Here is a 24,959-nt window from a genome sequence, read left to right as displayed (position 1 = left end):
CTACTGATACTTCATACTAATAATCAAGTATAATAACCTATGTTGAAGGACCGAGTTGTAAGAATAATGCACTTACTGCGGTCTATTGGGGTGCAGTGCTCCTTTATCGATCACACTAGTCGTTCCTACCATAGATATTGAGCTAAAGGTATAATTATGACCTACTCTACTTAGCACCTTTAACTTTCCCCTAGAAAACTATTACATCAATGTCTTCATTATTGCAGTTATCTCAAATATAGCACTTTAGTGTTAATTTCTATACTTAAAATAAAGCGATTTTCTTAGTGTTCCTTTTCCCAATTAGTTTGTGGTTTCTAATAGCTTTTTATTACCCTTACCTTATTTTGAATAACTAATGATAAGCAGAAAGTAAACATAAATTAGTACTTTTCTACTGAAAATATAGGGAGATCTAAAGGCTAAAGATATATTTTATAAGAGACTCTTGAGTCCTCTAGACAGTTAATTTTGTACTTAGTATTTTAAATACTTTTGGTTTACAATTTAAGCTTAGCGAAGGTGAAAGGCTCTCTCTCGTTTTAAATATTCTTGAGGTATAAGTATTACTCTAAGGTATAAAACTTCTATAGCTCTACACTAGGATGACGGTACAGCTTGTTCTCAAGTTAATATTAGACAGAAAAATATTTTAGTATCAAAGATAATTATCAAGGTAAAATACTTAACATCAAACGTTAGAATTATTACTTTCCAAATAAATCTATAACTATAGGTTAGAGTATTATAGTAGAGGTACTAAAAGGTAGTAGCAATAAGGTTATACTATATATTATACTCCTTTTTTTGGGTTCTACTACACAGCATCTTCCCATTCTTCGTACTATAAACTAATAATATAAGGGACAGTACAATCTACAGAAAATTATAAAAGTTAAATACAATAAAAACTTGAATATTATAATCGCTTGTAGTATCTCCTATAGCATAATACTACCAATTTATTAAGGGGTTATCAAATCTCTAATCTTAGCTAATAATAACACTAGGAGAATATATTTCTAGTAATCTCTATGATTTCTAAAATAAGGGGGAGGGTATAATTTCTTCTGTAACCTTATCAGCTCTGTAGTTGTCTACATTAGAAGTATAGCCTACTATCCTTTTAGGTATAAAAATAATAAGTATAGTGGTCACACTACTAAGAAATTGTCAGTTTACTAGTATAATTCTAAGAGTGATTTTCATTTAATAGTAATTAGTTAGGTATTCTTATTTATTTAGCTAGACAGACAAGGTATTTTCGTAATCGAGAATATAGATCTAGTTTTAGTAAACTCCCCTAAATTAAGAGTTAAAAATAGAGATTATAGTAGTTATAACTATTATAACTCTATAATAATAAGTAGACTAAATAGTTTAAAATGTTATAAGGAGAGTTAGGCTTTTTTCTAATTAAGAATCTTAATAGCTATATATGAAGGACTTGGTCATATAACTGTGAGAGATAATAATTAGGATATTCTAGACGCTATAAGTATGTATAGTGAGTACCACTAATATATAGCATTAAGGACGGGAGGGGTTAACCTTACCTATTAGAAAGATATAGTTATCTTAAACATAATTGATTTATAGAGGCGAGTTATAGTCCCTACCTAGGTATAACCGTAGATCTTTAGGGTCGACTCTAAGTCCTTTAATTTTCCTTATATTATATTACTTTAGTTAAACTATTAGCCTATAGACGATATCACTATTTGACTCATTTATTTTATTATCTTTAAAATAGTTAAAGTACTACTAGACTTCATACTTATCCCTTCTAATCCCATTTTAGTAACATTTTAAAAAGACTTATTATTGTTATTCTCTAAATTAGACGAATTGTTTTAGCATAATTTATTATTCTTGTTCTATTCTACCTTATAAAAGATTATTATAGGGATAATACTACTATTAAATCAGTAGCTTTTTGCTTATAGTTTCGGTATAACTAGTATAGGTCAAAAAAGTATTCGAGGGAAACTGTAGAATTAAGATCTATCGATAGGTTAATTATCTATTCTTAAATATACTTGATTCTAAAGGCTCTATTTAGGGTGTCAGGAGGCTAGGGCCCTCTTCTTATTATTTTATAAGAAATAGGTTTTTAGTATTATAATATAGGTATTATAAATATCTTATATCTCTCTATAAAAGTTATCTATATAGCTGACTATAGTAAAAATGGATCTTATTTCTACACTAGATTTGAAGCTCTCTTGAATAAACAATAAGGTCAAAAGCTACCATCTCCCCTCGTCCCTCCGACGCCAGCCCAGTTAGCGTGGTTTTCTGGAGCATGCATGTAGTGTAGTAATGACGCGTCATTATTAGATAGTTGCATCAATCCCAGTAATCAGAGATATTAGTGTAATTATTATTGAATAATTAAAACCATTAAATTCATCCTAATATCGACTCTTCAAACATAGTGCCACGTACGCACCTAGATCTTGATCGTGCTACTTGTATACCCTTTATTTTACCCTTATTTCTCTTATACTAACACTAGATACAGACAGGCTCGCTTTCCCTAGTTGAATTCGCTAGAGTCTAGGTCCTGGATGTGGCTTTAGTAGGTCCATATTTGCTTTATATTCCGCCTCTTCTGTAAAGGCAAATGCAAAGAGTTCGTAATAGAGCTTCTCATGAAAAGCTAGCTAACTCGCTAGCTTCCCTCACTGCTAATGCTTATAGATATATTGAATTCTAAAAGCATTAATTATTACAGTGTTAAGAAGTAAAGTAGAAACTAATTGCGATCACCTTTTCGATAGTTTTCATACAGAGCCCTATATTGATTTGCTATATTAATACTACCTATAATAATAGTCATTAATAGAAATAGGGATTTCTAATCTCTTCGTAACTTTATCCTTAAATGGCGTACACTAAATAGTATCATTCGCCGAGGTTGCTATAGGCGGCTCCCGCTTAGTAGAGACAAAGATATCTTGCGAATAGATAGTAGATAGTTTCTAAGAAGTACTGTATTACTGCCCTATTAAGCCATAAGCTTTAGAAGTATATAGATTACCCTATAGAATAGACTTAATATACTCCTTTAGCTAAACAGGCTAGTTTAGGATCGTATTCTAGGGTCGTGTTGTACCACAAGCTCCATCCACATTGTAGATCTCATTTGTTGGAGAATGGGATTCAGAGTGAAATGGTTATCTATATAGACTGTGTAAGGCGCTAGACTAACGCTGGAATTAGCTAACAATTGACGCTAGAATTGGCGCAAGAATTGGCGCAAGAATTGCCAAAGGCTAGGAAGCTTTGTAAACATATCTGGAACCATAGATCCTATAGTTCTAAGATCTAGAAATTGAAACATCTCTATGATACCCTGGTAGCGACTACTCTAGTCTAGATATAGCCATGTGCTATGAGTGTAAAGACGTTATATATTTACTTCAAAGGCTTGCTTAGCATTTTAATAGTATCCTTCGTACAGGTGACCTAGAACGCGAACCATAGTCTAATCGATGTAAATATTTGAACCTAGGTAGTAGTGATTTGAGCTACCTTATAAAAGGTAAAAGATAATGGTTCTAGCTTATACTACTAAAGCTTCCTATATCTTTGCTATTCATCGTCTATATCTAGCCTGGATATATACAAAAAGCGCTTTAATATTGTATAAACCCTATGCATGTATAAAAGTCCCTGATTCTCTCATTACTAATAGTAGGCAACTCTTATGGATTAGTGCATACCTATACCTAGCTCCTAGTAGTTAGGCCCTCACCGTTCTCGCTATTGAGGGCCCTCCCTAGCCAAATTAAAACTTAGTCAAATTAAAGGTCTGATTTTTGTATGGAATTCCTATGCAAAAAGTACTTACGATTTATTTTTAAAGAACTTAAACCGTCCAAGACATTTTTGCCTAATTGAAAAGCATCTTAAACAAAAATATATATTGTATTATTAACGGAAAATGAATTAAATAAATAGCTCACAAATACATCTTTAGAAAATCATGGCCATTTTGTATACTAAATTTAGCACTTAGTCAATATCTCTACAATATTAAGAAAAAAAAATATAACTTTTAAAGGCTAGAAACTAATAACAGACTATTTCCTGATCCTACTCCGAATACTTTTCGTTTAAATGGATCTATACTTGTTGTACTACTATTAAAAAACGGGATTGTCCTTAGTATAGGATTCCCATACAAAAATCAAGATTGTAATTTGGCTAGATTCTAATTTGGCTAGCGAAGGCCCTCACCAGCGAGAGCAGGAGGGCCTGACTACGGGACTGGGTATAGATAAGAATTCTAAAAAGGACCTTGAGTTTTAAAGCATTAGTATTCTACTAAGCGTATGTATGAATAAAGGACACTATTAACCTCTTTTAGTAGGTATATTCGTTAGTAGATTTACTAATGTATTTAAAAATCACTTCGCTTACAAAGAGGGGGAATAGCGCATATAGGCTCTTGAATATTTAGGTCAATTAAAAGTTATAGCCTTAATGGTTAAGAGGTGAGGTATAGGGATTGAGGTCGAGCATAGCGTGCCTCTTAGGAGGGCAGTTCAGCAACGGTTTTATCAAGCTTACGCTTAGTGCCTAATAATAGAAATAATAGAAGAGCTTAGTCGAATTTTAAGCTAAAGCACTCAGGTATTTACCTTTTGCTATGTTTTAATAGACTAGATTTGATAGTTGGGTTAATAGAAGTGGGGGGAGGAATAGTGAGCATAATTGTCATTAACGCTCTTTCGTTGATGACTTTTTAGCAGATATATAGTACCTATTTATCCAATAAGAGCTCATAAATTTTAGTAATGCCTACTATTGGTTAGAACAATACCCTGATTGGAACTGCGCTAAAGGGACAGGCGTCGGACGGACGAGGGGATAAGAGTATAAACTAAGGAATATCCTCAGACTCAATAGCCCTTTCTCAAACTAATAGCTATATTAAATATAATTCTATATTTTATTCGTTACCTTTTTTATTATAGTAAGTATTACGAAGGTTAAGGTCTTTAGGTACTCAACCCCTAAATTTAGTTTACCAGGGGCTATTTATTTAATATCTATTTATTCTTAGATTATTAGAATAAGGCCAATTTACTAGTAGACTACTATATTGTAGTTATTACAGCTAGGTAATAATTACGCTAAGATAATCTAATACTTAACGCCCCTCTCGCATCTAATTACTCCTATAGCTTCTATCCTCCACCCTCCTTCAACGCGTCTATATCGCTACCATATTTACTAAATTGGCTTAGTGCTCTCTTACCAAATAAACTAAAACTTATCTAACTTATCATACTACTAACGGGAGTAGATATGGTTTGGTAGTGATAGGGTTACTTTATAGTGAGATTCGGTACGCTAGTCCTATGTAAGTTTTATATCAGGATATTCTTATAGAACTAACTCCAAGCTTAAGCTACAATAGCGAATAGTCCCTTATATAGAAGACATGAATAGAGTTTTTATGTCGATTATATAAATTACATGACTGACCAGGAAGGATTCCTATATCTTACGTTATCATCGGAAGTACGTACAAATTCAATTTCCTTGGCCTAAGAAAACTTGTAGCCCCAGTAGACCTTAAACATACTTCTACTACATTAGGAACTCGTAACGTAACTGCCAATAAAGCCTAGTTGTTTTAGGAGAACATCGCTTAGCTTAAGCTTACTATTAAACTTAAATAGTAAGACCTTAAGGCTTAACAGTTGACCCATAAGAAAACCCTCAAGACTAGAAATATGTACTTCATCGATACTATAATATAAGGAAATTAGGGTTAAAGATGCCTTGGTTTATTCTTAATTATAACTTTTAGTATCCGGACAAATAGCTCCTTAAGCTTAGCTTCACTGTATATGTAAAGGTGCTCCAAGCACTAGGATATGTTTTAATTTCATTGTTAGTTGGTAGAGTGGGAAAACCTTACTATTAGCCATAAAGATAATATTCAGACAGGGCTCACTAAGTATTAAACTATTAGAACTATATTAGTGCTATCTAATAATGACCTACATATACATAAGTCATAGTTTAAGCATAATGAGACATGTTTATAAGAAAGGCCTAAGCTTAGAACTTACGGAGCTCGGCGGCCTATAAATATAGAACTAATCTATATATATATAGTAAGAACTAAATTATAACTAATTAGTTCCTCATTGTAACCTATATATACTAGAGAGAAACTATACGTAGATAAATCTAGGTTTAAACCTTGTAATAAAAATTTCATGTATGTAATATGGGAATTAAACAGCTAGAGGCGAAAGAAGGCTATTAAGGCTAAATAGAGCATATACCCTAAATATTATAATATTATCTTTACTAGTTTATAGGTATAGAATAATTAGCCCAGCTAAAACTCCTTTATTTTATATATACATGTTAATAATTCTATAAATATAGCCTTAAATCTTCTTTCTTACCTTCTGGGCTATTTAGTAGACTTTTATATCAAAACTAAGGCAAGTTTCTACTACTGAGACCTAACTATAGAAATATGTAGACTGATAGCTGATAAGTCTGGCGACGCTTCCTGATTCAGTGAATTCTACCCATTTACCTACCTACATTCGATATAACTAAGCACATAATAATTATTTTAACTTTAACCATATAAATTAATTAATTATATATCCCTCTACCTATTCTACTTCTAATACCTAGTAATATAATACCTATCTAGACGCTTTATAGCTATAATTCGTCTAGGCCACTAACCGAATTAGGGTTATCAAATGTCCCCTAATCCAAAGCATCATATGCCTCGTACATATAGTCCTTAAAGAACTCCTAATCAGCCTCTGTTTAACCTATTAACTAATTTAAGATGTAGTCGAAAGATCTTAATTTTGAAGTCTCTAAATAGGCTTAATTCGGTTTAAATAGGAGAGTACGGAGGGTAATCTACGTCAATACTATATTCCAAACTACTCTTGTGCAACCGACGATTGTAAATCTTCGCTTTATCTTTTTAAAAGATAATACTAGGTCTATAGCGCTTACTTCATAAGGCCCTCATCGAGGGCATTAAGATATGATTTGGTAGTAGATGTATCCGTTGCCAGGCAAGTTAGCATCTTAATCTATAAAAATCGACCCCGTACTTACTAATCTAGACTATAGCCTAAACTATTTACGAAATATCCTTCATATAAGGCTTCACATTCATAAGATTACATCGATATGGTTTAGAATAGAAGCGAAATTACTATTAATCGCTAGAATTAGATGTATCTCAAACCGGACATTCATTTAAAAGATCATATAGTTAAACAGCCTATATCTCCCCTAAATTCGAGCGAATCACTTCTGTTTTCGAGTAGTAATATCATTTAAAGGTATCTAGAACTTCTGTTTACCTCTATTTGTATTATTATAACTCTAATGCTTTAAAATTCTACGAATAGTATTACGATACGGATTTCTAGGTAGTTTATAGAAAGGACCCTATAACTCTACCACGGGTTCTAATAAGCGCGATGAAGATTTTTCTATAACTATATTAGGTAAGATCTTTAGGGCGACCTATACAAGGGCGAGATTTACCGTCTACACGTTGTTAGAATTGATAGCGTGCATAGTAGGTTATGCTATGACAGATGCTTAAATTAGAAGCGATTTTAGTAGGCGATTTCCCTACTTCCAGCGTATACAAAATTGTAAAGTGCGTTAGGGCACACAGTCTAGCATTTAGCCTTCTATTTCCACTTAGTTCGTTCCTAAACCGACGTATAATTGTTAAGTAAACTAAAAAACAAAATAGGAGACGCGTCGTACACGCGCTAAAATTGGGGCGGTGTCGCCAAACTAATCGTACGCGTTGTACTAAAAATCATCTATACCTAGAGAAATATAAATATTAGCAGAACGCTACTTATTTACAGGTTGAAACCTACAATAAACGTTATAAACCTTTTTACCTTCTAAGTCTAATAATAATACTACTCTTAACTTGGGTTAACTTGAAAATACTTAATAGAAAGCTAATACTAAGATTTATTAGTCTATTCTAGGTTTTTAGAGTCGTTAGATTATGAGTATCTCGCCTCAGTCTCGTAAATTAATATTATTATATTTTATATTAAATTTACTGTTATCTACTTAAGCTATAAAAAGTAACTGGAAATAGATATAGAGAAGACAGAACCAATTACAAAATATAGGAGTAAGCTAAAAAAAAATTTAATAGCAATTATTATTAGACTTGTATTATATATACTCTTAGTAAGTTACACTCTATACAGTAAGTTTTTACTATAGTATTAAAAATAGTAGAGTTATTATAATAACTACCAATATAGCCTTGATAGACTATATTGGATCAGTGTAACTCATTATTATATATTCTTCGAAAAGTTAGGTCTAATCTAGTAGTTTTGCAAGATTAGGTTAATTATGAAGTATTATATAGTTTATTTAGGAGTAAATTTCGTATCTAAAGTAGCCCTAATACATTTATTTAATAAAGAAGCTAAACTAAGAAATATAAGGCCTTTAATTATACTCTTTATACTATTTTAAAGCAAGCCTATTATACATATAAATGACTAAGAAATCCTTATCTCCTTTACCTCTTTGTTAATTATTTAGCCGAGTTAATTACTGTCTTATAGTTGAAAAGTACTTTATAGTATTCGAAGCATATTATCTAGGGTCTATTATAAGAGACAGGATTTATATCTATCACTATCGAGATAGGATATAAGTTCTGCAATATGGGTAATTAGGGTCCGTATTTATTAAATCTCTTTATGGGGTAATACAGTGACTAAGTTATATAGATGGTTCGAACCTAAGCTAAAGAATAGCATGTATGGTCCATACTCATAAATATAAAGCTATTTACTGTATTTTCTATGGGTGCTAAAATATTCACTAGATATCTATTAAAGGCTAACTAGGTATTAAAATAATGTCTTATCTAATTAGTTTTAGGTATGCGTAAATTATTTATGCTATTCCTCTATCTGAGGAGGAAGCAGGCTTCTCTGAGACCTTAGGCTTGTCTTACTTCGGTATCCTTATTATCTGTAAGGGTCATAATATCGATTAAGGTAAAAGGAGATAAAATGTATTAGGTGTTGAGGTAGTGTGCACTACGTTTATACTTGGGGCATTTTAGTTGGGTTAATTATATCCAATATGGCCCTATGTCTTATGATAAATGTAATATTACATCTTAGTTGGTTTAATCTTTGTATATGTATTGTTAATAGTAGAGCTTCTCTATAGGGTAATCTAGAAGTTTGGGGCGTCCTTGTATACTACTATTGGTTCTTTATAGAGTCAATGGCTAGTATATATTGTAGTGCGTCTCTCACGCCGTAATTCCTGGGCGGGGCGGGCGGGTCACCCCAGAACACTATGATAGATAGTAAATGGAATATTTTACAACTCGGTATCCCAATAACGGTAGCTTAATACGAAGTTTTATAGTATATATACGTATATTTTGGATCATATGGAGCCCGATTACGAGGTTTGAGGGGTTGTCATACTTCGTAGTTCAGATATATATATCTGTTGCCCGGATAGGCTTTTTTTTTTCCGGGCAACGCAAGGAGTTATTTTTTAATATTTTTTTTTTAACTTAGATCTAGGCGAGTGCATACCGTTGATCGTGCCCATAATACAACCATTCCAAGATTCACATGGAATATCAAGCCATGGTTGTTGAAATATCGAGTTGTAAAAATCAAGCGTCTATTACGTTACTTTGGGCGGACCCGCTCGCCCAGGAATTACGTTAGTAACTAGTTTATCATAGTTACCTAGTATGTCAAAAGTATTTCCTTTATATTATTCAATACCAAGGGATTAAGCGTCTAGACAAAGATACCTTACGAAAGTATAGTATACGACGTGTAGCCATTCTCGTGCGTCTAGACGGTCCCTATCTATGATAGGAAAAAGGATGATAAAAAAGGGAGCAAACAACAAAATACGGAAAGGCAACCAAGAAAGTAAGAACAGTCTTGGTAGAAGACTAGATTAGGATCCAAACACGTGGTTCTATAGCAGGAGGCATAGTATGCAAGCTCACCATAACCGATAGCACGCATTCGCAGTAGATAAGAAAACCAAAAATACATCCGGCCCTGGCAGAAAGAGAGTAATAAAGAATCGGTCGGCCCAGTCCACGCCCAGATGCCTATCAACATCGAAACGGATGGACGGTAGCTACCCACCACGACCAGTGGGTAGAGGCCACCGGTATGATCGACTCTTGCCGTCGCAGGGCGGGCATCCCACCAATCAGGCATCCGGGCATGCCCCAGGCATCCACCAGGCATCCCCCCATCATCACGCACATCCCTCCTCCCTCGGTCGATAACGTCAGGTGATCCCCTCGGCCGGCCGTAATTGAGTTTGGCGCTGCTGCCTGTGATGTCTCTGCCTGACCATCTCCTGCCACGCTCATTGGTCCCCCCCACACGATCCGATCGCCGCTGGCTGACCCCCAGCCAATCACCGCCAGCAGGGCCCCGTCAGCGTGATATGAGTCAAGGCGGTGCTTGTCACCTGTTATCGCCACAGACAAAGAACCCCCGAAACTGACAAATCACTGGCCTGCTTTCCATTGACTTCCAATCCTACTTCTACCATCTCTCTCCCATCATCCCCCGTAATCCTCCTTCTGCTTCCTCTCTCTCTCTCTCCCTCTTCCCTTTCCCATTAGCATCATCCATAACCATCCTCACTGTTCCCCCCCAAACCCAAACCAAACCCCACACCCGTGCCCCTCCATTCCCTAAATTCCACTGGCGATCGCCCCTGCGTCCTGATCGGAAAATGACCTCATCCGTTGGGCTGCAGCAAGGCAAGCGCCCAACCACCATGAATAATCACCTCCCCTCGGTGTCCAGCCTCATGTCGCCTCCCGAGACGAAGCCGCTCGAGAGCTTTCACTCCTCCTTCTCGCCGCTGATGCCTCGGGACACGTCGCTCGGTGGCGATGTCACGCTCCCGCCCATCTCAGCAGATCGGAAGCGCACCCAGTCCGAGATGGACCTGCCTTCCCCACCAGTGACCCCGTACACGGGGAACAAGAAGAGGAGATCGCAAACGGCAGAGCAGATCGAGCGAGATGTCAGCTCGTCGCGGGACCCTGTCCTCTTCCCGCGCCACGATTCCATCACCGAGGTTGCCACTGATGAGCCGCTCTTCGGCCCCATCGCCCCGCCAGCCGCTCAGGCCCTTGTGGAGCAGCACATCAATTCCCACATGGCCAGGTTTGACAACAAACTGAACAAACCGACCCGGGATGAATATCTCCTGGCGCTGTCGTGTGTGCCGATGGTGTCGACCCACTACAACCGCAACCCGCTGGCCTGGGCCAGGGAGGAACGCGAGACCCTCGAGCGCCAGCTGATCTTGATGAACCGTTATCGTCCCGACGCGGAGGCGAAGCTGAAGAAGATCGCCCCAGCCCCATCCAAGAAGATGGGAATCGCCCACACACGGGTGCAGCGCGCACCCCGCGTCAAGCGAACCCCCAAATCTACCCCCAAACAACAGGCCCTGGATCACTTTGATTCCCCCGGGTCGGCCGCGAAACCCTCCCGCACCCTGGGAACCGCCCGGGATGACACAGACTTTCACTCTCTCCAGGACTACTCACCCTCGGTGGAAACGCTCGGTGGCAATGCGAAAGCCCTGAAAGCGGACTGGAAGGGCCAGATGTTAGACTTGAGCAATGACCCGGACCGACATCTACTCAGCCCGGCCGAGCTCAACCTTGCCTCCACGTTGCGCCTGTCGTGCGCGACATATCTCTGCAGCAAGCGCCGTATCTTTGAAGCCCGCGTCAAGGCTTTGGGAGTCGGCAAGGAGTTCCGCAAGACGGATGCTCAGCAAGCCTGCAAGATTGATGTCAACAAAGCAAGCAAGCTTTGGACGGCCTATGAGCGTGTTGGCTGGTTCAAACCTGAGCTTTTCACCCGGTTTCTGCGGTGAAGGGCTCTGTTGTTCCATGGACCCTGGCCACCTCGCCTCCTGGCAATATCTTTTCTCACATACCTAGTCCTTTTGTTGGTTATGCTTTCCTCTGCTGGCGTGGGATGATCACCAGCGGTCCCTCCCTCCACTCCCGGCCTTCGAGAGAGTGCCCTCCCTCCCCTGGGGACGAACGCTTTCCCCCCCGAGTAACTGACCCATCTGCCGTCCCTCGGTGGACGATTCCGACTCTTTGACCCATTACAATTCCAGCATCGTCTTGCTTTGCTATACACAGAGACAATGACTCTGGATGGCATCTAGGATTCATGCCATCCCCACAGTTAACCTTTCGGCTTTCACACGACCCAATGGCTCTTGAACGATTACGATTGCATTGACGACAACATTCCTTTCTCTGATTTTATTTCCTAACCCGTTTCACACCCTCTCGTTTCTTGCTGTTCGGCTCCTGGCTTTCGGCGTTTGGTGCTGTCCTGCTTTTTCACTTACGTCTAGAATGGTAGGATTTGGTCTCTGGTGTTCGCCTCTTGAATGATTTGATATTTGTTCTCTCGGAGGGAACTCGGGCAGATAGGATGATGATAGGCTTGATACCCTGACATAACAATGGAACCATTCTCTTTTCCAATTCCCTACCTATGAATCAGTAGTACTTAGTAACTAGTTCGTATCTTTCATCCATCGTCATGGTTCCCACCACGGTGCTTACATAACCACCAATCACAGCGCCGGGGTCACGGGCAAGTCAGGCCGCGCCACCTTTTCCTAACATTCGTTTCGTCTTCTGGCTCAAGCTTTAGTCTTCCCTTCAAGGCTCCCCTTCTTCATCCATTCACGTCCATTATTCTGCCCACCATGTCCCAGGCTGAGGCGACACGCACCGAATCCATCGACGAGCAGGAGCATGCTCGAGATGCTGACGACAAGAAGCCCAAGTCCCGGAGACCCGCCAGTACGCACTCGGAGAACCTTCCTGCACCCCTTCAACTCGGCTGATGGTTTTAATAGATACGGCGTTTCGACAGCAGCGTTTGAAAGCATGGCAGTGAGTATTGTCGCTCGACCGTCCTGTTCCCACCGCTTTGGAACTGCGCGCTGACCACTCCGACAGACCGATCCTGACTCCCAAAAGTGTGCTTCCTCTGTTCTTCATAGTTGGTGTTTTGTTCGCCCCGATCGGCGGGGTTCTCATATGGGCGAGCTCACAAGTAAGCCTGTTCCTCCTGTTTCCACATTGAGCTTGAGCTGACGGGGGTTTGTGCATGTAACAGGTCCAAGAGATCAGCCTCGATTACAGCGACTGCATAAAACTAGCGCCCAACGTTAGTAGCAGTGACGTTATAACATCAGGGAATAACGCGTACTTGAGTCCCGATTTGGTATCGTCTACCTTCCGGACAAAGTCTTCACAGAAGCCGAAGCCTTATTGGAGCAAAACCTGCGATTCGTCGGATTTGTGTACCTGCCACCTTTTCTTTGAGATTCCCAACGAACTTCCGGCACCGGTGTACATGTACTACCGTCTCACGAATTTCTACCAGAATCACCGCCGATACGTTCAGTCGCTGGAGTTGGACCAACTGAAGGGCACCGCGGTCCCGAATTCCACTATATCCGGAGGCACCTGCTCTCCTCTCGACATCGATCCCGTTACGAAGAAGGCCTACTATCCATGTGGGCTCATTGCCAACTCCCAATTCAATGACACCATCGGAAACCCCGTGAATCTAAACTTAAACTCAACCTACAACATGAGCAAGAACGGAATTGCCTGGGCAAGTGACAAAGATCTCATCAAGAAGACCCAATACCAGCCAGACGAGGTGGTCCCGCCCCGCAACTGGGAGCGCAGGTATCCTGACGGATATAATGCCTCTAACATGCCCAATCTTCATACCGACGAAGATTTTATGGTTTGGATGAGAACCGCTGGCTTGCCGGCCTTCAGCAAACTCTCTCGTCGAAGTGACGATGCCTCCATGCCGGAAGGCCTGTACCTGTTGGACATTGTGGACAGTAAGAAGCGCTCGACCTCTTTGGCTTGTCGGATGCTAATTATGAGCTAGATTTCCCGGTGACCGAGTACGACGGAACCAAGTCAATTTTGATCTCTACCCGTACTGTCATGGGTGGCAAGAACCCTTCTATGGGGATTGCCTATGTGGTCATTGGCGGTGTCTGTGTGCTCCTCGGGGTGTTGTTCACGATTGCACATTTGGTCCGACCCAGGTAAGATCTGTTTTGAGTGACCGTCGCAGTTTCTGGGCTAATTTGTGGCGCAGGAAATTGGGTGACCACACCTATCTCACTTGGGAGTCGAATCAACCCAGCACCGCAGTCGCCACAGGCCGAGATGATCGATTTGGGCCTAATGCCATTTGAGAACCTCACCTTCAGGCACTTTCAATTTTTTCCATGGCGTCTTCTATTTTCTTTCTTTCTCCCTGGACTGGATCTGGCTGTACTCAATACCTTTTTTTTTTGTTTTTTGTGTTTTTTTTTTTTGTCCCTGCGCGCACTGGGCTTGTGAATTATTAAGAACCTGTTCTTGCCATGGTGTTTTGCAAGGAGTTTTTGTATCTAACCCACATTGCAGATGGCCCCAATAAACATTCTTTCTGTTTGGCAACATTTGGATGACCTCACGTCGCGTTTCAGCAATGTGTCGGAACTCGCGCCAGCCGCTAAATTCTAGCTCTGAGGGCCCGCATGCTCGGAGGGATCCCTTGCGGCGCAACATGCATTCCACCCATGACGCAGCATTCCTTGTGGCCCGGACCATGTTGATCGAGCATGAAGGCTGCGTCTCGGGCCATATAGGCACAAAGAACCGAATTTCTCTTTCTGTTTTGAGACAGTGTGGCAGACGAAGACATCCAGGGCGCACAGAACACCGGCAACATGGCCTTTCTCTCCTTTTTTCAGCTTGTGGCCCTATTCGCTCTTTTTTTACAGAACCAATATAGTAGTGCTGCTCTTTTGAATCGAGGCATCTGCGCAACGGAGGATCCCGATGAATCTCTCCTGGGCGAGCTGCAGCGTTTGAAGTCGAATGAAGCGCAGTCCGATCCCACGGCCGAGGCTCGGTTGTTGCCCATCGAAATAGACACCTGGTTTCATATCATCAGGAGCGAGGCGGAGGCTGATCAGGTTTCACAAGAGATGGTTGCTGCCCAGGTCTGTCGCCTTTCCACTTACACCCCATCCATGCCGGTGTGTTAATTGCTTCGCAGCTTTCGATCCTGCAATATGCTTACATGAATACGACCATCTCGTATCGGTTGCAAGGCGTGACTTGGCATGTTAACGACACTTGGGCCCGCAATGAGGATGAGTTGGGCATGAAGCGGGCCCTCCGACAAGGCAGTTATCAGACCCTGAACGTCTATTTCCAAACCGATCTCGAAGCGCCTCCGGGGCAGCAGGCCGGGCGAGCCACTGAGCATCGTGGTACCAGCGTGTCGAACGATATGTCATCCAGCGTCCTAGGTTTCTGTACCTTGCCCGACCCCAGTATCAATATGAGGAGCACTTATGCGGACTATGTAAAGGATGGTTGCAACATCCTGGCCAAGACGATGCCTGGTGGCTCACTGGACTTGTACAATAGGGGCGGGACTGCTATCCACGAGATTGGGCACTGGAATGGCCTTTTACACACCTTCCAGGGAGAGTCGTGCTCGCCGGACAACGCAGGCGACTACATCGGTGACACGCCCCAGCAATCCACCCCTACTGATGGTTGTCCGACTCGCAAGGATTCTTGCCCGGATTCGCCCGGCCTGGATGCAATTCATGATTTTATGGATTACTCGTCCGACGTGTGCTACGAGAGCTTCACTCCTGGCCAAGGGCAACGGATGCGAAGCATGTGGGCGGTCATGCGCGCTGGCAAATGAAACAGGTTGATGGTTTTGTTCTGTATATTCCCCCTCTTGGAACCCCTGGGGATGTAGTGTAGTGTAGCTTACCTGCTATTCGCATCCCAGAGGGATCTAATTCATATTGGGCTTGATTGTTGGATTACGCGAGTCTCGTCAATGTAGAAATCACGGACTTAAATTCGATTTTTGTTCGCAAATACTCTCGAATGTTTGGTACTACCTACCTGGGTAGCAGTTTGCAGCTTGTTGCAGCCTAGGGAAGATACAAGGGGGAAAGTAGGAAGAACGAAAAAGCACAACGCCCTCCTCCATGTCGGCGCACTCGACACTAGCGCTTGCGTTTAGTTCCGCGGTCGTCGTCCATACTGCTTTCCTTATCCTTCTTCTTGGCCTTCTTCTCCAGCTCGTCCCAATCCTCGCCGCTCTCTTCATCCGCACTGAAATCACTCGCATCTGCGCTGGCGTTGTCATCATACTCCTCGCTATCTTCCTCGGAGCTTTCATCCGCAGCGAGCTCTGATTCCGAAAGTTCAAATGCAGACTCTTCCTCCTCCTCGGAGCCATCTTCCGAGTCTGATTCGGCTGCCAGGAAGGACCACCCGCCGTCGGCAAAGAAGCCGTACGGATCACTTACAACCGTTTTTATGATTGTGGTCCAGTTAAGATTCAGCGGTCCCTCGGAGAATGCGATATCAACGGAATCAAGCCAGTCCTTGACCCCCTCCAGAGCTTCAACCGGAATCGTATTGATGTGCACAGGAGGACGATGGAAGTCCTTAAAGACAAACACCATGTCGAAGTTTTTGAGCCCAAACTGTTGTGTTTGTTAGTAGGGAAAGGGAGGGTCAACAGGAAAGGACCAAGTGGACGTTACCTGCACTCTTTCTAGATGAGCAATCTCGATCTCGTTCAAGGTGATGACCATGAATGGTGGCTCAGTCAGTTGAACCAAAGCATCCGTCGTCGGCTGAATCAGAACGTTGGAGCGGTTGGGCACACCGGTAAAGCCAATCTCTCGGAACGGGATGTCGACATCCACTCCCTCATCTTTTCCGGCATCCGCAATCTTCTCTGCAAAGGCCTTGAACTCGCGGTTGAGCGCTGCTCTCCGGCGTCTCTCCTCCTGCTCTGCCTCGAACTCCTCTTCGTCCCCATATCGATGCTTGCGCCGGCGGTTTCCAGTTTCATCGAATTGCATCTCAGTGGCCTCGCGATAGAATTGAACATCTCTGGTCTTTCTTTTCCCAATCATGATGGGAGTCTTCAAATGTACATGAATGACCACAATCAGTTCATGGTCACATGGCTGGAAGAAGAGGTGCTTGATGTTGCTAAAGAGAACGTCCACATGCTCATTGCGGAAAGGTGACAGATACCGGAGACCATTTTGGTGGATTTCGACTTCGCCCGGGACGCGCTTTCCATCCAACGGTGGCCGAAGGTAGACATCAGGGAGCTTCACAGGCCGACGGTCTAGCATAGAGTCAGTATCATGATAGCGGAGTCAGAAAAACCACGCAAACTTACTTCTGATCTCGACAAGCTTGTCTTGCTCGACCACATCCTCCATTTCCTTCTTCTCTTGCTCCTTCCGCAAGGCAGTCTTCCGCAGCTCTGTGATGTCCTGCGCCACTTGTGCCAATCGGTCATTGTCCTTCGACCGTAGCGTCAGATTGCGGACGAAGTGAGCGGAGATGTCTTCGAATGGTTGGTCATCTTTCCGGCCAACTCCCTGACCCGGCGACAGGAAGTTAATGCGCAGATAGGCGTATTCTCCCTCATCGCTCTTGCTGGCATTCTTGATAGTGTTGATGTGGAATGGCACTGGTCTGCCCATAATGGGCACAATGACAGTCGCAGCTTTGTGGTCAACATAGATGGTCAAGTCTTTGACCTTGGCGGGCAGTTGATTATCTCGTTTATAAGACTCAAAGCGCTTGAATTTCTTTTGGGCCACACCATTTTCATCACCAGTGGTACCAGTAAATCTGTCCAAGCCCTCCCTGGTCTTCTTCAAAGCCAGTTCCTTTTGATGCTCGCGGCGACGCGCTTCAGCGCCTTCGTTAATCTGGGTTGGCCTCTCAGCACGGAGTTTGGTTCTGGTGACATTCCTGCTGGAAACAGTGCTGGACTTGATATCCTTCTTCTCCTTGGCTGGCTTTTCAGGCTCTTCTTCGTCTCCAAAGTAGAAGGAGACTGAATCCATGTCAATACCGGCATCTTTGGTAAAGACATGAGGGCCACTTTCTCCGACTCGCACAGTATCAGTGATAACCATGGAATAGACGCTGTTTTTGATCTTCGCGTCCGGATCATTCACGTCAGTCAGACCAATGGTGATTGAAAGCGTCATGCCGTTCTTCAAGGTCTTGTTATTTTTGGCATTGAGCACCATGTTGGCATCCCGAAGCTCAATTCCGATCCCAGCCCCGATGTTCTTGACAAAATGGCTCTCGAGTTCAGGTTTTTTGGCTCGAACGAGTCCTAGTGCCTTGTTGTAGACGTCTTTAGCAACAGCACCGTCACGGATCTCCTTCAAAACAGCTTCGTGGATGTTCAGCAGAATTGCGTAGTTGGCCTCCTGAGATTTGCTAGGATCGACCAAATAAGTACGCGCAATGAGTGAGCTGTAAGTTTTGTATCTGATTCCGAAGCTAGACAGGATAATTCCAGGCTGAAGGTTGTTATTGTTGGAGGTTGCGGTGAGCTTCAGGTCGTATGCTCCTCCACTCTGAATCACTGGCCCGTAGGCCCAGTCGATTTGTCCGGCATCGAACTCCGAAGGTAGTTTTGGAAGCTTGTTGAAAAATTTGGCTTCATCAATCTTTGCATCGACTTTGTTCGCGAGAGCTTTGTGCGTCATTTGCTTTTCTTCGTCGAGTAACCGTGACATCTCATCGACGAAATATTCGGACATCAGGCCACTACAGGCCCTCGATGCATTTCGAATAGACACCTACCACCCCTGTCAGTGCTTCGTAATGAAAGTGTAAGGGATCCCAAAAGACTAACCAGCTCGTCGGGATCCTTGACCGAAAAGGCACTCGCAGACAGCGCTGAAGCGATGTCGACCTCCTCGACCTCCTTTGAAATATCCGAAAAAGCCCGTTTCCATTCCTCAGCAAACGGCCCAGAGGTTGCATCCTTGGGTAAGACACCAACTTTCTTCTGTTGCAGTGACCGTCAGTTTGAGTTGGTCAAGTCGAATTTTTTCCCAGGTATATGGGTGAAGCTACTTACTCCCGCACCCTTGATGACATCCAAGCACTTCTCAAAAGCCTTTGTCTTGGATTCTGGATCCTTCGTAGTGACCAGGATCTCAACTGGAATCTTGCCGCCTTTGAGGGGTTCCAAGTGTTTGGCTGCATTGTCAGATCGTTAGTGATCCGTTCTCCAGCGGTGGATCCAGTTGTCATCACCTTTCTTTGCCGCAGTGACCACATATAGCGCTTCGGTGGTCAGGACCAGGAGCGTCGCTGGAAATTCATAGCCGAGGAGCCAGAACTATTCTCAGCTTCGATTAGCAATCGGGATTATGCCAACAATGGACGCCACAGCCAGGAAGTCGATGACTCACATGCATGGCATTGCTTTTCTGAAACGAATTCTCTTCGTCGGTTTTGCCCATGAGAATGACGATCGATCCCACGCCATCAAATAGGGCATTCCCTGTGCGCTTGTCGGTCTTCCAGGTCGAGTACAAGTTGGACAGCCGGTTGAAGAAAGTGGTCTTGTCAATCACAATCTCCTCGGCCATGACGGCGGTTTGGTGCGGGCGAAGTCCGCCGCTGCCAGGGAGGCCGGTTGGTGAGCCGGCAAACTGGGGAGGGAGAGGGAGAGAGAGAGGTTGCAAAGTACAGAGAAAGGTGTCACTGTTAAGAGAAGATGAGCCAAAGCAGTGGATGGGGTGATGTTGGGATGGGAAGATGGGAGAGTGATGAAGAGAGAGAAAGGGAAGAGAAAGAGCTAAGGAGCTTGGCGGGCGACGCGAAAAGCGCGTTTCTACGTACTAGGGGTGATCGGGCGACCGTAGCGTCCTGTATTGCCTGTCTTGGCTTAGCCATCTTTTTTCACCTACGTATCTCTGTCTCACGCTCACACACTCTCTCACTATGGTTTCTACATCGCCCCCCAGTGCAATTGGGCTCTGAGCTCGGTGATCTTTCACTGGGGCTGCAGTGGATGCTCTGGCCCCGAGCACTCTGCATGGCCCCGACATGTATCCCGCCATGAACCCAGGCAATATCGAGTCTCACCTGAGTGAATCGGGCAGTTCATCTCGCAGAAAACCTCGCGATGATGCAGCTACGGGCGCCTCGGCGGCCGGTGTCCGTGCAGTCAGCGCTCAGATGGTGGCGTTCTATTTCAGGGCACCTATCAAGGCCTTTTTTCGCACGCGTGTTGAGTATGTGACTTTGAATCTCCCTCCGCGAACGATGCCCCCGATGTTGACACACTGTATTGTAGTTACATGGTACATCCTCCAATTGATCTGCAATCCCTACACATACCGTCGACTGATAATTCCCGCCTTTTGTCGCATTTCGAATAGGCATTCGCAAGAGCCGTGAACCCGCGTGTCGCCGAAGGCAAATGGTCATTGCATACCACCACACCAGGGTTGCTGCTCCACGCTGTTCGGACCTATGGCTGGAGCTTTATCCCCAATCAAGTCTTGCCCCCCTTGATGGCAAATGCCGGGTAGGTCCGTGGAGTCATGGGCACCGGCACCGAGTCTTCTAACCGTGTCCAGGGTCGGCGCCGTTCTCTACACCTCTTATCTCCAGGTCCTGGGAGCGCTTCATGAACCCGTGTCCCAAGGAGTCAAGCGAGTCTGGCCTCCGGCCCCTCCATCTGCCACCTTTGTTGCGGGTTTCTCTGCCGGTGCCATCCAGTCGGTGGTAGCGGCTCCTCTCGACGCTCTCCAGGTTCGACTGCAGACCAGCGACATGCTGGAGGGCCAGTATCGGAGCATGTGGCACTACGGCCACCATAAGCTCCAACAGATCGGTCTCCGTGGGATCTTTGCGGGCTGGGGTCTCTCGTTCCTGCGTGACTCGTTCGGCTCGGCCGTTTTTTTCTCGGCCTTTGAATACGTCAAGTCACAATCGTATTACTCTTTCGTCACCTGGTACTACGGACGCCTCCACACCGACCGCCTGGACGTCCTTCCCAGCTCTGGCTCCAGCGACCGCGGCGTGCCTCTCATCAAACCCCACTACGCATTGGAGCCTTGCTTCCTAATGATGGCCGGAGTGGTGGCCTCGGTGGCCCAGCAAGCCATCCAACATCCGCTAAGTACGATCCAGGACCTTCACCTCGGCCGGCTGGAATATCTGGACCACCAGGCCAGCCTCGACCCTTCCCGAGCTCAGATGCTGCGGCTCTACTACCACGCCTACCAGGAAACCCTAAAGCGCTGCCGACGCAAGGCTGCCCGGGCCGGGGGTGGCGGCCGTGGCTGTTCCGCGGCTTTGTGGGCAATGCCCTCCGCCAGGTGCCCAGCACGAGCGCGGGACTCGTGATTTTCGAAGTGGTGCGCCGGCGGTATGCGAATCCGGCGGATGCGATCCACCTCCAGAAGGACGGATATGACATTGTCCTGACTTAGAGTACATAAACCTGTCTCGCTGTATATACATACTGTCCATAGATACATATATTATATATTCTTGACTGATCCGTGGTGAGTGGGGATCATGAGCCCCTATTGCGGGTGGGTGGAGACCAATCCTGACAGGTATCTGGTACCTCTGTTGATTATGGATTTGCCATAGTGATAATAGGTCACTAGTACCAGATCCCTCATAGCTGTACGCGTTCAGCCCCAGAGAACAGGTTCCTCTCTTTCCAATTCTGTTTCTACTTCTCTTCATCATCTTCTTCGTCTTCTCATCACCCTCAATCATCATCCGACCGGAATCTATCCTCGTGTGTCCACCGCCCTCCCGCACCACCTGACTGCCTACATCGTCATCCTGCGTCGGTGATCCATCCTCTGTAGCCCGAACTAGTGACTCCGGCCTGACTCTGTGGCGTCCCCTGGTCTTTCTTCCCCGCTAAACACTCCTCACTCGCTCACTTACTACGGCTGTTTTTTCTTTCTTTCCGTCGTCTCCACATTACTCTTCCTCCCTCCCTCCCCCTTCCTTCCCCACGTACTCACCTCGATCGTAACCCGATCGACCCACGCATTCTTTCTCCCGCCTCCAACGGGCTGATCTTATCAGCCCCCCCACCACCGCCATCATTCCTCCCTCAGCGTCTTCATCCCCACGCGGCTCTATTATTCCCCTCCGCTCCCTCAACGACTCCCCTTCCCCAGATCGATCCATCAAGGTGCTGGAGTCCGCCAGTGAGAAGGGCAGCCGACGCTCTTCTCATTCGTCTGCCCGCTCGGACTCGGACTTCTCTATTTGGTCGGATACTGGGGACCTTGCTGAGCAGCTGGCCGAAACTGAGGATCCGCTTCAGATCCGCCTCCGCAAGTCTGTGGACCGGGAGCTCTTGGGTCGCCGAGGGCGAAGGAAACACTCGAAGCGGGTCCACTATCCCCCAGACCTCCAAGACGGCGTCGACCTCGAGAAGATCGAAATCCCCAACCCCCCTCCGCGCCGTATTTCCAAGGTCGAGCGTTTCTTAGCCATCGCCATGTCCCCAAGCACCCGTCAGAATGCGCAAACCCATGGCTTGGTGGGAAAGCCACTGCTGTAAGTTCCCGTCTAGCCCAAGGAGGGTCGGGAACTGCCGTACTAATCCACCATGTAGCTACTTCACCAGCGTTTTTGTATCATTAGGCGTATTTCTGTTTGGCTATGACCAGGGGGTGATGTCGGGCATCATTACGTTCGTCTTCTCGAGTCCTTAGCACCTTGGAATGAGCTAACGGGTGACAGTGGCTGGTACTTCAAAGACTACTTCGACCAGCCCTCTCGGGCGACCATTGGGACCGTGGTTGCCATCTTGGAGGTTGGCGCATTCATTGCCTCGCTCTTGGTCGGCCGCATAGGAGACCTCATTGGCCGTCGACGGACCATCCTGTACGGCTCGGCCGTGTTCTTCATTGGGGGTGCTTTTCAGGCATTCTCGACCGGGATGCCCATGATGATGGTGGGACGCATTATTGCCGGTCTCGGTGTCGGTGCGCTGTCGACCATTGTGCCTGTCTACCAGTCTGAAATTTCGGTATAGTCCTTGGGTCGTTTCCACCCCTCATTCTGTGCTGACGTGCCGTTGCAGCCGCCCCACAGCCGAGGAAAATTGGCTTGTATCGAATTCACCGGGAATATCTCTGGATACGCGGCCAGTGTCTGGGTCGACTATTTCTGCAGCTTCATTGACAACAACTACTCATGGCGCCTCCCACTATTGTTCCAGTGCGTGATGGGTGCACTTTTGGGCGTTGGGAGCCTGATTATCTGTGAATCGCCGAGGTAAGCCTACTCGCATCTCACAAATAACTCTAGATCTTGTGCTCATGGTTTCAGATGGCTTTTGGATAATGACCATGACGAGGAGGGCATGGTGGTAATCGCCAATCTGTATGGTGGAGGCGACTTGCACAATGACAAAGCCCGCCAGGAGTATCGTGAGATCAAAATGAATGTGCTCCTGCAGCGTCAGGAGGGCGAGCGCTCATATATGGATATGTTCCGTCGGTATCGCAAGCGCGTCCTGATCGCCATGTCCGCGCAGGCTTTGGCGCAGCTCAACGGCATCAATGTTATTTCCTACTATGCCCCCTTGGTGTTCGAGGCAAGTCGTGTCCACATTCGTCATAATACTTCGAGGTAGGCAACGTGCTGACTGGAGCGTACAGAGTGCCGGTTGGGCTGGCCGTGATGCAATTTTGATGACCGGGATTAACGGATTAACGTACCTATTGAGTACTGTGCCGCCGTGGTATCTGGTCGACCGCTGGGGTCGACGGCCAATTCTCCTCTGGGGCGCCGTGGCCATGATCGTCTCGCTATCGCTGATCTCGTATTGGATTTATATCGATATTGCCGCCACGCCGACGCTGACAGTCATCTTTGTAATGATCTACAATGCGGCTTTCGGGGCATCCTGGGGCCCCATTCCGTGGCTCTACCCGCCGGAGATTTTGCCCTTGAGTATTCGTGCTAAAGGCGCTAGCCTGAGCACCGCCACGAACTGGGCATTTAACTGGCTCGTGGGAGAGGTAACACCGGTCCTCCAAGCGGCAATCAAGTGGCGGCTGTATTTGGTGCATGCCTTCTTCTGCGCATGTAGTTTTGTGATGGGTAAGTATCGTTGACGTCCTGCATTGCATAGACCCCAATGAACTGATTATCGCACTTCTGTCTAGTCTACTTTCTCTACCCCGAAACAAGTGGGGTCCGCCTGGAGGATATGGACCTCTTGTTTGGAGATGCAACAACAGCCATGCCAACCCCCGCCACGGATGGTGAGCGCGGGTCTCTGATGGGTGCTGGCTCACCTGTCCCCTCGCTCGATATTCGTCGACCGTACGGCCAACTTGGGACCGAGAGCGCCATCCCAGGGCTCGACATCGACCCGCCGTCCCTAAGCAACTCCGGCCCCAGCAAATCTGGACTCTCAGATTCTCACCAAGGTAGTGCTGGCCGCGGTGAAGGGATCGGGGGCTGGATCTCGAACATGGTTAGCCGACACCGGGGGCCAGGCGGCAAGATCAGCAGCAGCCAGTACCGGCGCATTGAGCAGGGAGAGGGCGATGGGTCGTAACCATCATCTCTTCTTTCTTTCTTTTTGTTCTTCTTTGGCATTTCATGTGGCCTCTTCTGTTCGTTTTTTTCTCCCTCTCCTGTATAGTCCCGCCTCCCATTTATTTCCTTGAACTCTTCTGGCTCATAGAGGGCTTCTCCTAGGTCTGTGGTATATAGTTAGTTAATACACCGTTCTCTGCTACCCTAAGGCACCTCCTTCTAGACCGTACGGATCAACGTTGTTCCCGCCCGGAAACGGGCGCCCCCAACCGGGTGGGCCTGTTTATCCTTTGTGGCCAGCTCGTCCGCTTCAGCCCTCCCTCTTCTTCCCTTCCACTTTCTCTCTCGCTCGCTCTCATTCTATTGTTTCTTATTTCATTTTAGCCCGGACAAG

The 24,959-nt window shown here is 45.2% G+C and overlaps 5 protein-coding genes across 5 annotated transcripts; 4 read left to right on the top strand and 1 right to left on the bottom strand.

Annotated features, from left to right (window-relative positions):
- Positions 1-10,806: 10,806 nt before the first annotated feature.
- Positions 10,807-11,970, top strand: N7474_001469 (SWIRM domain-containing protein; the record flags this gene model as incomplete). Its single annotated transcript, XM_057192884.1, has 1 exon — positions 10,807-11,970. One exon carries the CDS (start codon positions 10,807-10,809, stop codon positions 11,968-11,970), a length of 1,164 nt encoding a protein of 387 aa, XP_057057837.1.
- An 858-nt stretch (positions 11,971-12,828) lies between these two features.
- Positions 12,829-14,355, top strand: N7474_001468 (CDC50/LEM3 family protein; the record flags this gene model as incomplete). Its single annotated transcript, XM_057192883.1, has 6 exons — positions 12,829-12,925; positions 12,982-13,018; positions 13,085-13,181; positions 13,245-13,989; positions 14,040-14,202; positions 14,256-14,355. 6 exons carry the CDS (start codon positions 12,829-12,831, stop codon positions 14,353-14,355), a joined length of 1,239 nt encoding a protein of 412 aa, XP_057057836.1.
- A 519-nt stretch (positions 14,356-14,874) lies between these two features.
- N7474_001467 (zinc metalloprotease) lies at positions 14,875-15,872 on the top strand (the record flags this gene model as incomplete). The annotated part of the gene is made up of 2 exons (XM_057192882.1): positions 14,875-15,150; positions 15,207-15,872. The coding sequence occupies 2 exons, from the start codon at positions 14,875-14,877 to the stop codon at positions 15,870-15,872; spliced, it is 942 nt and encodes a 313-aa protein (XP_057057835.1).
- Positions 15,873-16,185: 313 nt separating this feature from the next.
- Positions 16,186-19,614, bottom strand: spt16 (chromatin-remodeling protein SPT16; the record flags this gene model as incomplete). The annotated part of the gene is made up of 7 exons (XM_057192881.1): positions 16,186-16,671; positions 16,732-17,330; positions 17,385-18,813; positions 18,870-19,025; positions 19,098-19,219; positions 19,277-19,361; positions 19,435-19,614. 7 exons carry the CDS (start codon positions 19,612-19,614, stop codon positions 16,186-16,188), a joined length of 3,057 nt encoding a protein of 1,018 aa, XP_057057834.1.
- Positions 19,615-20,074: 460 nt separating this feature from the next.
- On the top strand, positions 20,075-24,584 carry N7474_001465 (putative MFS monosaccharide transporter; the record flags this gene model as incomplete). Its single annotated transcript, XM_057192880.1, has 11 exons — positions 20,075-20,262; positions 20,325-20,331; positions 20,410-20,558; positions 20,611-21,354; positions 22,088-22,567; positions 22,626-22,703; positions 22,754-23,042; positions 23,097-23,290; positions 23,345-23,621; positions 23,677-24,121; positions 24,187-24,584. The coding sequence occupies 11 exons, from the start codon at positions 20,075-20,077 to the stop codon at positions 24,582-24,584; spliced, it is 3,249 nt and encodes a 1,082-aa protein (XP_057057833.1).
- Positions 24,585-24,959: the final 375 nt, after the last annotated feature.

Source organism: Penicillium riverlandense (genome assembly GCF_028828495.1).
Source record: "Penicillium riverlandense strain IBT 135883 chromosome Unknown utg000001l_segment0_segment0, whole genome shotgun sequence".
Taxonomy (NCBI): Eukaryota; Fungi; Ascomycota; class Eurotiomycetes; order Eurotiales; family Aspergillaceae; genus Penicillium; species Penicillium riverlandense.
The sequence above is the reverse complement of the archived record's forward strand: the minus strand, read 5'-3'. Positions and strand labels throughout refer to the sequence as shown.